Source organism: Chionomys nivalis, chromosome 15 (genome assembly GCF_950005125.1).
Source record: "Chionomys nivalis chromosome 15, mChiNiv1.1, whole genome shotgun sequence".
Classification (NCBI taxonomy): Eukaryota; Metazoa; Chordata; class Mammalia; order Rodentia; family Cricetidae; genus Chionomys; species Chionomys nivalis.
Genome location: NC_080100.1, coordinates 7,437,692 through 7,450,625, shown reverse-complemented (window position 1 = coordinate 7,450,625; position 12,934 = coordinate 7,437,692). Strand labels below are relative to the sequence as shown.

At 43.7% G+C, this 12,934-nt stretch overlaps 1 protein-coding gene across 3 annotated transcripts in view; it reads left to right on the top strand.

Annotated features, from left to right (window-relative positions):
• Ctnnd2 (catenin delta 2) overlaps positions 1-5,611 on the top strand; it is a 727,532-nt gene extending 721,921 nt beyond the window's left edge. For all 3 annotated transcript variants that reach the window (XM_057789656.1, XM_057789657.1, XM_057789658.1), the window contains one exon: positions 4,416-5,611. In XM_057789656.1, coding sequence (XP_057645639.1) covers positions 4,416-4,676 — 261 coding nt within the window. In that variant the 3' untranslated portion in view covers positions 4,677-5,611. The remainder of the gene's footprint in view (positions 1-4,415) is intronic.
• The last annotated feature ends 7,323 nt before the right edge of the window (positions 5,612-12,934 follow it).

Genomic DNA, 12,934 nt, shown 5'->3' with positions numbered 1-12,934 from the left:
ATTTTGCAGCCAAGAGTACAGGTTTACCTTTAACTACCCAGGTAGCGAGAAGCTCACTCCAGAATCAGCGCATCCCACGGCAGCCAGCCTTCCTGTCCATGCAGTCCTGCTGTACTTGGTAATGAAAACATAGCTGGTGTAGCCCAGGCCTGGTCTGACTGCAGTAGCTCCAAAGACTGTTCCCTGTATTTGTAGAGCAGTCCATAATATTCTCAAAAGCACATTTTAAGAATATTCTGGCCATTTATGAAAACTAGAACTAAGATTTGCAAAGTACCCAAGAACAGACACCTGATATGGGCCAGGTTTGGTTCCTCAAACCCGTAATCCCAGCACTCGGGATGCCGTTGCCATTAGTTCAAAGCCAGCCTAGACTGCATAGTAAGTTCTAAGATAGACAGGGCTGTAGAAAGAAAACCTGCCTCTAAAGGAAGCAGTCACAGAGAAGGGACAGACAGCAGCTGGCCTTAGAGAGTTGGGTCTCCAGGACGATGAGGAAGACTGAAATCCCGAGAAGAGAGCACAAGTACCAGCACCTGATGTGTGAGCTGGCATGGTAGGGTAGGGAAAGAGCCCTGAGCCACATTGCTGTGACTCCACAGAAAAGGAGCTGGGTGCTGGGGCACAAGTCATGCGACTCCCAAGAACTCCTTGCACTTTCTCAGGAACTACATACATAAAGTCTCCCAGGAGAAACAACCAATAGTGTAAAGTTGATGATCCTTGCTTCTTATGTCTGGTGACAGGTCACATATGTTATTTTAACAGTTCCCAATGTCTCTGTGAACTCCTACTCATCAATACCATGCTCATAAATGCAAATATGTCTAACTATGTGTGCCTATCTGGCAGGGGAAGTTTTTGTTCATAAGCTCTCAGTAAAGGAGGTTCGCGTTTTGATGACCAGTACTCGAAGTTATACTTAAACCATGACCTTGAGGATTTGTTGTTGTCATTGTTGTCATTGTCCTGAATCCCAATCTCCAATAAGCAGACAAGTCTGTCACTGGAGATAAGGAAATGATTATCCAGGGACAGGGTTTACCTTCAGTCCTCCACCTGGAAGAACCAAGGATTTAAACCGATTCTTCTGTCTGTGTCCTACTTCCTGTCTCTTGTCCCAGTGGCCTTAAAATCTGGGTATGAGTCTCACTCCCCCTCCATTTCTCACCCCTCCAGCCCCACTAACACCACCCAGTGCTATCAAACCATAAATCTGTGCCCCCCAAACCAGACTGTCTGATTCAATAGATATGGGGTTTAGCCCAAGAATGTACATCTTGGACAACCTCCTGCTGCGGTGACAACATTGAGACCCAAAAAACAGAATAAAATGGAAGTCCTTCCCGCTTGGCCCACTTTATTAACACTCTGAATCTTCAGTTTTCCTGAATGGAAAACATTGAAGATCCTGTTATCTGCAGCTATTTTTGCTTGTGTTCAAAATAAATCCAGCTTGCTAGTCAGTCCTGACCTTTTTTCTCTGATGCTGTAACAAAATGCTGGAAGCTGGGTGCTACATAAAGGAAATACGTTTAGCTCCTGGGTGGAGAAGCTGAAGGGACAAGATCAAGAGGCCCCATCTGTTCCGTGTCTTGTAAAACCTGTCCTGGCTGCACAGTGTGCCTGAGAAGCAGAAAGGAGATGTGTTCACTGCAGAAGAGGCCAGCAGGGTAGGAGTCGGATGGGCAGACAGATGGAAGACACGGATACAGGTCTCTGTGGTGTGCACGTGCGTGCACTTCTGCGACACTTTGAGGAATAAGAACAATTTATCCAATACTGAAGGCGATGCCTACTGAAATATTGACAGTTCTAGTAAAAGCCCTGTGTGAGTTTCTAAGACTGGACCCTTCAGTGCTCTGAGCTCGGACTGTAGCACAGTCTCATGGAGCACACAGCTCTTTCTGGAATGGGAAGGGCGCCCTCCTGTTCAGGCAGCCTGCTAGACCTGGCCTTCATGCATGTTGCAGGCTCCTTGCAAAATTCCTCTCAGGCCCAGAGTCTGGGGCTAGCAGAGGTTAATGCTCCATGAACATCCGGAGTTTCACAGGCAGACTGAAGTCTCACTCATTCGCTACCACTAACTGGAGGTATGAGGCACCCTGGACAGCCTTCTGTGGAGAACCGATCGATTCCTGGTATAAATCAATCCTATATAAAAGATGGAGTTTCTCTTGAAAGAAGAATTCTTTGTGGCTCATTAGAGGCATTCATTTACACACACTGTGCTAATAACAAATCACTACCTATTAGCTAAAGCCATTTCCAGAGGTGGCCACCACACTCAACCTTAGCAAAATTAATAGGGAATTACCGAGTCTGCTGGATAGTCATCAAACTGTATCTTCCCTCAGTGTTTTGTAATCCATGCCAGACATCCTGGCTATTACAGGCTAGAGCTTTACATATCGCCGTGGACACTGGCTGTGAGGTCCCCCTCATCCCACACCTGGGGCAGGTACCTGAAAAAGAATCCTAGAGTTTCTCAGAACAGAACAGGATGGAGGGCTGTGGGGCGGGGACGGCCGGCTAATGTATTATCGGCCCAGGAATGTTCCTTATCTTCCTCTCACTAAAACCAAGAACAGGAACCCATTCTTGACTCCTAACCAGGCTCTCGTGACCTTTGAATGTTTCTAGTCACTGCATCAGATAGTAACCTACAGAGGCCAAGCCCAGGGAGTACTGAGTTGGGCTGGGACACCAGAGAGCGCTGCAGACAACACTGTCTATGAAGAGCTTCAGAATGCCATGAAGTATTGAGGATCAAACCCAAGGCCTCGATAAGCAGGTGTTCCTCCAGTGAACTGTGTCCGTGACCTTCTGAAACTTTAGCTTTAAGGCAGTGTCGAGCTGAGTTGCCAAGGCTAGCCTTGAACTTCACACCCTTCTGCCCCAGCCTCCCTCATCTGTGGTTTTTCAGGTGTAAACCATTGTTCCGCAGCCTTCTTTAATTTAATTAGTTCTTAGTTGCACCAAGTGTCAGGAAATGTTTGGTCTTCCAGAAGGTAGAATATTTGGAGTGAGTGTCTGTCTGAGGTCCTAGTCACTTTGGGCAGGTATGATGGAGTAGACCAACCACAGGGACGCCACAATCCCTTACGTAACCACAGGAATGTGTTATAAGCGGGAGAGAGTAGCCCTCAGACCTTGTCATTTCCAGCCTCTGATACTGCAGCACCTGAGTCTGATGCCGACAAACGTAGAAAGATAAAGGGGACACCCTGTATCAACCTGAATCTTTAGCATTCAGTCCACATTCACTCCACAGCTCACCCCAGAGAACCGCAGAGCTGCTATGGCAAACAGTTGGGGGTTCCTCACAGGGCTACACATAGAGTTATCGTCTGATCCAGGGCACACACCCACAAAACCAAACATGGCTTTGGTTAGTAGACAGAGGGACATCCAGTTATCTAATTTGGTTTTGGATGAACAAAATGTGGTGTGTCCATTTTTTATTCATTCTTCAAAAAAAAAAATCTGACAAATTCAACATGCAGAAGTAATGAAAACTTACTGACGGAGGAAAGCCAGACACACAAGCATAAATACTGTGTGGTTGCACTCATGTGAGACAGAAGGTAGGCAAATCCGTAGAGACAAAAACCACCTTGGACATTGCCAGGATCTCGGAGTGGGCAAGAGGTTTAATGAGTATAAAACCTGGAGCCACCAAGCCTGTCTGGCCAGCTTGCCCCGGGGATGCCCTGTCTCTGGCTCTCTGGTAAAGGGACTATAAACATCCACCACATCTTGATATGGGTTCTGGGAATCCAAACTCAGGTCCTCAATTTCGTGCCAAGAACTTTATTCATTGATGTGTCTCCCTAGTCCACTGGACTAGTTATCAACCTCTCCTGGCCCTCTCTTTCCTGGCTAGGACATCAGAAAGATCAAACATACTCGCTCTCCTACAGGCCTGCTAAAATAAAAAAATCAAGTTGCTTTCACAGAAGAAGAATAGACCAGTGGTCAGCTGAGTCAGGAGGAGTGGAGAGGAAGAAAGAGAGGGATGCCAGATAAGGTCTCCACGGCCCCCATGAGACAGGGGAGTGAGCACTCACATCCACAGTACCACAGCATGAAGCTCATGATGAGTTCTGTGTGCCTTCTAAAGGACTAGAAGGGGAAGAGTTTGAAGATTTCCAACGCAAGGAAATAAGAGGCTAGGGAGATTGAAATGCTACTCAGCACGTTGAATTCTAGCATCAAATCGCCAAACCCGCACCCATAAATACGAAATTAAAATTAAGAAGTCAAATTACATAGAAAGAACACAGCTGCTGGTGCTGTGTGCAGAAAGCCCAGAGCAGCCTCCAGCCCTTCCTGTGCCGGGCTGTAGAGTGGCGTGGGGAAAGGAGGGTGGGTTAGGTAATGGCTAACCCAGAGTGACACTTTCTCTCTGGCAGGTTTCAGCACAGCCTGTCCCCCAGGAGCCCAGCAGGAAAGACTATGAGACCTACCAGCCATTTCAGAATTCCACACGAAATTACGACGAGTCCTTCTTTGAGGACCAGGTCCACCACCGCCCTCCAGCCAGCGAGTACACCATGCACCTGGGCCTCAAGTCCACGGGCAACTATGTCGACTTCTACTCCGCTGCCCGCCCTTACAGCGAACTGAACTACGAAACGAGCCACTACCCGGCCTCGCCCGACTCCTGGGTGTGAGGGAGAGGAGCCAGGCCACATGCGAGGCACTCCGGGAACAGTGCATGTGCATGCATACCACGGGACATTCCGTTTCTTTTCTTTTCCTTTTCTCCCCCCTGCAGATTTAGTTTGTTAAAGCCTGTTCCATAGGAAGGCTGTGATAACCAGAAAGAAATACTCAGAGCTATTTTAGAAAGCGAAATGAATCGAGAGTTAACTGGGAAATCGAGAGGAGGCTAAGCGCACTCCTAAATGTGACCATATTCAACACCTTTCTAGTTTGAACTGTAGAGGTTTCGAAGTGCTTTATATGCCATGTGGCTGAAGGAAGGAGGGAGGAGACGGTCAGGGTGGTGGGCGTGGAGGTTATCGCTAAGCACAAGACGGAATAGTTTCCACTATGGGGGACGGCTTCTCACGCTTCGTTACTCCCTTCATCCGTGTGACTCTAGGCTTCCAGTTGCATTGGGGTTTCTCTGTACAGCAAGACGTCTCTTGCCTTTTGTTAATGCATTGTTGTAAAGTATTCGATGTACATTACAGATTAAAGAAGAAGACAGCATTGTGTATATTACACCAATGCTGCTGTGTTTCCTCATCAATGGTTCTAAATATTGCTTCAACTTCAAACTTTTGAAAGATGTATGGATTTCCAGTTTTCTTTTCTTTTCTTTCTCCCAGTATGTTTTAACAAAAAAGAAGAAAAAAAAAACAGGAAAAAAAAGGAATATTTAGCAGTATTGTTCGTTCTGATGTGTGATGTTTGTGGCAACTAAACAAGGCATCCAGCAGTTTCTCACGGCTAACACGTCATTCCACATCCTTGTCAACAAGTGCTTTTTCACTGCCCAGAATTTTAGATGTAGATATTTGAAATAGATTTTTTTCATTTATACCAGTTTTCTTTATGATGATACAGTGTTAAAAGAAAATAAATTACAATTGATCTGTCATCCATACTTGCTAAGAATGTCTGTTTCCATGGACCAACCTTACAAAATACACATTCTTGCTTGTGTGTCTGTGCGTGTGTGGGTGTGCGTATGTCGGTGTATGTGTAATGCCCTGTGTGGGATTTTCTTTGGATAGAAGCGACTTCATCTGCTGTCCATCTTGTCCAGGCCTTTTGTTTTCCCAGCATCCGTGTGCATCGGTTTGTTCCTTTTGTAATGTACCTACTCTTCTCGCCATCTAGTGGCTCAGGATATTAGCCCAGCTGAAGGAAAGTAGGATTCTCACATGTTCACACATTCTTGGGTACCAGCTCTTTCTACAGGTCAACCCCTTCCACATTTTATGCCCTCGGAACATGCTAAACCATGGCCAACTCGGTAGTTTCCCTTTGGGGCCAATTACTTGAAGTATCCATAGAAGATGTTAACTGCTCGCCTTTTTCCCGCTCCGACGTTTCTGTTCATGTGGCAGGGAGCAGTAGACAATTATGGGCTAGATGATTTAAAACTGAACTTGAAACTAACGTTAGTCTAGTGGTTAACAGAGCTAAGAAATAAGGCTAACCATTTCAGAGAACGTGGGCTGTGGGTAAATTAGCTTTGCTCTTTAGATGCAAGTGACTGAGGCCAACAGGTGCCTGGCAAATGTTAACTGTTCTTGGAAAAAAATAAAAAATAAATAACGAAAGAAATTGCCTGCCATCTTCCTTTAAAACCTGATCTCCCCTCCACCACCACCACCTTTGTCTACACAGTTTAATCAAAGTCGAAGAGTTAACAATGACTCGAATATACTTTATTCATGTAGCATTTGGGGAAAATAAAAGTTAAATTTCCAGAGGAGAACAGCAGGCAGACATGGGAATTGTCCTATAAATTGCATACCATGTTGTTTTGTCTATTAAGGACTCTCGAGTTCCCTCAAAGAAGTGTGTTCCCATCCATGCAGAAAGATAAATGTGTAGCGTCAAGGACAAGGACACGTCGTATTTCCCGTGTCACGGGATGAAATAGTCATGTTTATCAAGGCAGAGACTAGCGTCACTTACCACAGCCTAATGGCTGGCTAGGTCTTTTCAGTTTCTTGTTCCGAGCTAAGCAGAGGGAAATAAACACGTGTTGAGGACCTCCTTCTTCCAGAAAGAACCTGCTATTTTCTTCTCGATTCTGAGTCTCAAGGCATGGCTCACAGCAATTCCTGAAGACCGAAGGATTTCTTCGCTATCTGTAGTTCTTTAGGAGTGCATCGTACTGGGCTATGATTAGCTAACTCATCTGGCATCACAGATAAAGATACAAAAGAAGGCCGGGTGGTGGTGGCACACGCCTTTAATCCCAGCACTCGGGAGGCAGAGGCAGGCGGATCTCTGTGAGTTCGAGACCAGCCTGGTCTACAAGAGCTAGTTCCAGGACAGGCTCCAAAACCACAGAGAAACCCTGTCTCGAAAAATCAAAAAAAAAAAAAAAAAAAAAAAGATACAAAAGAAGATTTAGAATGGTCAAACTTATTTAAACGAACCCATTTTTCCTTTTTGAATATGTTCATACAGACACAAGACAGATGTAGCCTGACTGTGAGGGAGGGAAAGGTGACCAACATGGAAGGAAGGAGAGAAGGAAGGAGTGGGTGAATAGGTAGTTAGTGGATGGAAAGGCTTGACCTGAACTCTAAAGTAGCCCAAAGCCCCCCATAGGCTTCTTTGGTCAGCAGCTGAGTCATGATTTGTAACATGGCACACACTGGATAAAATATCAAGATGGAGAGGGACACTTCTGTGGTTTTCCTTCCATTGTGTTGATGACCACGTACGACATCCCATCCCAAGTGGCTGCCTCTATAATCTGGATTCCCCCTACTGAGAAAAGAATGGTGATTTTTCAGAAGAATATCTGGGAACCCCAACATTTCTTTTTCTATTTAATCCTTATAATAGAAAATAAATGTACTCAATTTACTTAATAGATAAAATTCAGACCTTATGTATGAAAAATAGACACCCTTTTCACTTGAGAATGTTATCGGCAGAAGCTGAGGGGTGCTTGGCATTGGACTGAAAGCTCTCAGTTCACAGGTTAAGATACTGGATCAATTGTAACGCCACCCAGTACTTTGATCCTTATTAGCAGGCAGTGAAACTGAAAGGCAGAGTTTAAACTCAGCAGTAAAGCGGACAGCACCAAAAGCTCCGTGTATTTTATGTCCTGTTTCTCTTACCTCAGCTCTCCTTTGTCGTGTGGTGCTGTTACCCTGGGTCCTGGGAATTGTGCCTCCAGAGGTACGATTTCTGTCTAGAGAAACTAGGTATTGTTCACATGGGCGGAGGAAATACACTCAGCCTGTGCCTGAGAAGCCTCCGTTTTCAGCATTACTCCCCCAGACCAACAAGAACACTCTGGCCAGTCCATCTCCACCTGTGACACGGAGGATGCAGTGGCCAGTCTATTAACCCAAGGCTAGCATTACCAACTAATCCTTACCACCCAGCCGAAAGCCATGCTAGACTCTCCATAAGACCAAAGAAAAAGTAAGCCAAGCTTCTGGGAAGCACACATTGTATGTTAGAGATCAGTGGCTGTCCAGTCCACCCACATCCAGAAAGATTTTCTGGGGGAAATGTGTTCCTGTAACTCTGGTCTCCAAAATGCTATTGGTCAGCTTCTTCCTTGGGATCATGCGAACTCCTCAAGCCAGCAGCTGCTATGCAGCTTGCTTTGGGGCAGTCTGTGCATCTCCAAGCGCTTCATGCTCTGTGCTTACCGTTTGTCTGGCGACCACTTGGCTAGTTCTCCTGTCCGTGTTTGGGCACCAGGTGCTGCCCAGACTGTTGTGTTAGGGAGTTGGTGGTGCGCACCTGATCCCAACAGAAAATCTGGAACCTTTTGTCTTCTCATTTACCCTGAAGTTCCCACACCGACAAACTAGTACTTGAACCCTTAATAAGAGAACTGGACCTTGGGTTGCCAAGGCTTCATTTGGGTCATAGAAAACAGCTCCTTTCACCTCAGGCCAGGATCTCACTGGCCTTGGAGTAGGCTCTGTGGGCAGTCTCCACATGGAGTATCCTCCTGTATCCTCTAAAACTAAGTGAAAAGAGTAATTTCCTGGGCCTTACAAAAAGAAGTGAACAAGATCTCTTGCTGTTACATCAGCTGTGACTGGAAGACTCCAAGTTGTGGACATGTGTGCCCTTCATATTCCGGTGCCACCAGGCCTGCAATCCCAGATACTTGGAAAGCTGAAAGAGGAGAATCTCAAGTTCAAATCTAGCCTGAGCAAGTTAGTGAGATGCTTCTTGGAAGGAAATGTGATTTTGTTCAGTAGCAAACCACTTAACTGCTGTGCGATGAATCTGGGTCCAATGCCCAGGAAAGAGGGGAAATCCTGTGAAATATGATTTCTGTAAGTCAGTAGCAATGACTGCCCCTTGATTGATAGAGGCGCCTGAAGATCCTGCTGAGATGTGAGCCTGAGTTTCCAAATGCCCGGAGATATAAAACCTGTCCTTGGGAATTAGAAATAACATTTGCAGCAAAGGAAATTCACCATATTTGAATACTTGGCGTCACCAATGTTGATGGTAAATTCAAAGGGAATGTTGCAAGAAGCCAGGAGAAACCAGGACTATGAAAGGAGATCTAGGGTTAAGTATCATCTCCCTGGGGTGGAGAGTTGAAGAGTTGACATGGGTAGAAAAATACATTTTTTTGAAAATATGTGGAGAAAAGAGAGTCCTGGATTGGCGGAGGTCCTGACGGAATGCCGGAATCCAGCTCCAGCAGGTCATAGAAACGGAGCAGGAGATGTGGGGCCAGCAGCTACACAAACACACAGGAGACTTCTCTGAAAGAACAAAATTTAATTCTTTCTTTTTTTCTTCTGTCTCTTTATTTTTCTCTTATCCTTTTTGTACCACCTAAGACAAATTCTCTATGCAAGAAGGAAATACCTCACAACCACAAGTTCCATGTTTTCAGAAAACAAAATCTTTACACAGGAGGAAATCACATTAGAATCACAAGTTACATGTATTTCATAGAAGCCCACATACATACAGTTAAACCTCTTCCTTTGTAATAATTTTCCCGTCATAATGACTTCACCCCCAAAAGCAATGGTTCTATTATTGATTAAGAAGGCTTTAAGCAAGCCAAGCATATTTTAGCTAGTTCCTTCGTACTGTCAGACTGTAGTCTGAGATTTCAGGCTAGCGGATTGCGCTCTTGTTTCTACTCTAAAGCTTTACTCCTGTGGTCTAGCCAACCATCTATTTTTCTGTTTTCTTTACACTCAATAGGGTCTTTTAATTTCCCTTCAAAACTTGTTTTTTTTCAAGGTGCATACTAAAACCTCTGACTAATTCTATAAGCTACATGACCGAGAAACTCAGACCTAACCTTAGGTATAGTGATATAATTGATGTCTTGGATTATCAGCCTGTTTTTCCACAGGCAGAATTCATGGGCCTGTAATGCATGGAACTTCCTTATTTTATTTTCCATCTCCAGCAAATGCCATTGCTCTATACAAATCATCTTCATTATAATCTGCATGTAAATTGCCCAGTGAGGAGTGAGATTCTCCCATGAAACAATCACACTATACTGGATATGGTGGGATTCTTTCACATAATAATCACACCATTCCAAATACTGTAAGAACATGATAGCAGCCAGCAGGAGAAAGGTCAGCAGAAGCCAGGGGCATTCTGGAGACAGCCCCCTCCCCTCCTGGGCTTTGCTTCTCTGGGGTGCACACGTCATAGCTGTGAGCTGTACTCCATGAGCTCCATTGCTGACCAGAACTCCTCCGACATGGTCACTGCTGGAGGAACTTACATGCTTCAGGGAAGAGAAAACAGAGCATCATGCTACTGTCAAAACAGAGCAGAGAGACTTTCATAAGAGGTGATAGTGAGGAGGAAGAGGGCTGAGAAACAACCTTTGCAGGGCAGGTGGGACCTTGGAGAGTGGGTGTGAAGGCAGACAAGCTGGGTGAGGAACACCAACCAAAGACACTCACCAGCCAACAGTTCCAAAAGAGGTAACCCATCCTTGACACTAGGCTTTTTATTTGTTAGCCTGTAGTGTCTAGCAGGGGCATTGTGATCTTTTTATAGGTTAATGTCATTAAAACTCTTCTGATGTGTGTGCATGTATATATTATTGATAACTTCTACAGTTGGAAGTTTTCTTATGACTTTTTCCAAAGGCCTTTATTGTTGTTTATCCCTTAAACCAAAGGAAAAAAAATTTAAGTTTCTAGAATGTAATTAATATAAAAAACACAGCACAGTAAAGTCTATTGGACTCAGTGAAGGCAATCCTAAGAGGAATATTTTTACTTAAAAATACCAATAATACACATGAGTTTGTATATATATATGTGTGTGTGTGTATTATATATTATATACTTATATAATTATATAATTATATATATATATATATATATATATATATATATATATATATATATATATAAAATAAAAATTTCCCAATTGGGCTGACAATGCTCCCTCCAGGAGCCAAAGACCACCTAACAAAAAACCCAACATGACGCATGAGAATCCCTCTTCTGAGTCATAGGTATGGTTGTCTAAGAAACTCCTAAAACATTATGAACCACTGATATTGCCCTTGGCTGCCCCCCTAGTAGAAGTGGAAGGTACGTCCCTATTATTGAAGATAGCATGCACTTCAGACACAGGGACAGAGACTCCTGAGCTGGAACTGGTATGAAAGCCTCCTCCATGAGGCTTATCTTTCATTGTACCAGAACACGCCATGCAAGCTTCCAGACTAGGGATGAAATCAGCAGTCTACCACAGCAATGGCCAGTATGGCATAACCCTAAGCATGCAGTAGTGGCATGAGCAATTTTGTAGTAAATAACAACTCTCTAATTGGATGTAAGACTAGTTCAACAAGATGAAAGTCATGCCTGGTACTGGAAACCAACCTTACTACCCAGGTAAGAGAAGCATTTAAAAGAAAACAAGGGGATATATGAGAGAGTTTAAAGGAAGTAAATTATATAATAATATTATAATCTCAAAAATAAAATATAATTTAAAATCAAGGCTGAATTTAATGAAATAGAAAAGAAGAAAGCACCAATCCAATGAAGAGTTGGTTTTCAAAAGGATCAACAAGGTTGGCAAACCTTTAGAAAAATTAACTGAAAGAAAGAGATCAATATTAATGAAATTATTTTCAAAGGGAGACATTACAACAGATGCAGAGGAAATGCAGAGGCTCAAAAGTACATCCTTTAAAAATATATAATCTACTAAAATAGAAAATCTGAAAGAAATATATGAATTTATAGATAGATTTGACCCACCAAAGCTTAATCAAGATGAATTAAATAATTTAAGTAGACCCATAACATCCAATGACAGAAGAGTAATAGTTTAGCTATTTAAAAATAGTTGATTCAACTACAAAAATAGGGTTGAAAACCATGCAAATGTAATTTAAACTACGTGCTTTTCGATTATTTCCTACTGTGCAACAAACTGCTCCAAACATTGTCCAAGAATTTGCATTGCGGGGGATGGAGAAGGATAAAGAAGCTTTCTGCACAAGCATGAAAACTCATATTCAGATCTATGTACTTACACAGAAAGCCAGGCACGGTTGAGCCTGTGTTTATAACCCCAGTGCTGGGGAATGAGGCGGAGACGGGAGGATTATCGGGACTTGCTAAGGACAAGTCTGGCTGTAGATTCAATGAGAGACCTTTTATCCAGAACGAAGCAGAGAGTGGTAGTAGAAGACACCCAGCATCCTCCTCTGGCCTCTGCATCTGTGAGTACAGCCCCCGCACCTGCATGCATTCATACTTAAAACACACACCCATCAATCAGCACTGTGAATTACATTAGTAGTTATTATTGTTAAAGCATATAGTAAAATTACAACAAGACTATGCATTGGCATATCCAGAGAAGCAAGAGAAGACAACAATTTTTGTAGGTAAAGAGAAAGAGTTATTGTCACTGTTCTGAGATGGTTAGCCTAGGCTACAAACATCAAAGCCGGGATGGCATCAGTTCAAGCTCAACAGATAGTTCTGAACATGTGCCCTCTTGGAAGTGTATCCTGGGTATGACTGAGTGTTCCTTGTACAAGTTGTGATTCTGACAGAACCCTTTGTGCCAGAGATATTCCGATATTCCTCTCTCTCTCTCTCTCTCTCTCTCTCTCTCTCTCTCTCTCTCTCTCTCTCTCTCTCTCATTCTGGTTTAACACAAGTGAATCCATCTTAATTATAACAGTCTTCACAAAGCAAGGTCATTAGCCTCAATACCCAAAGTAAATCTG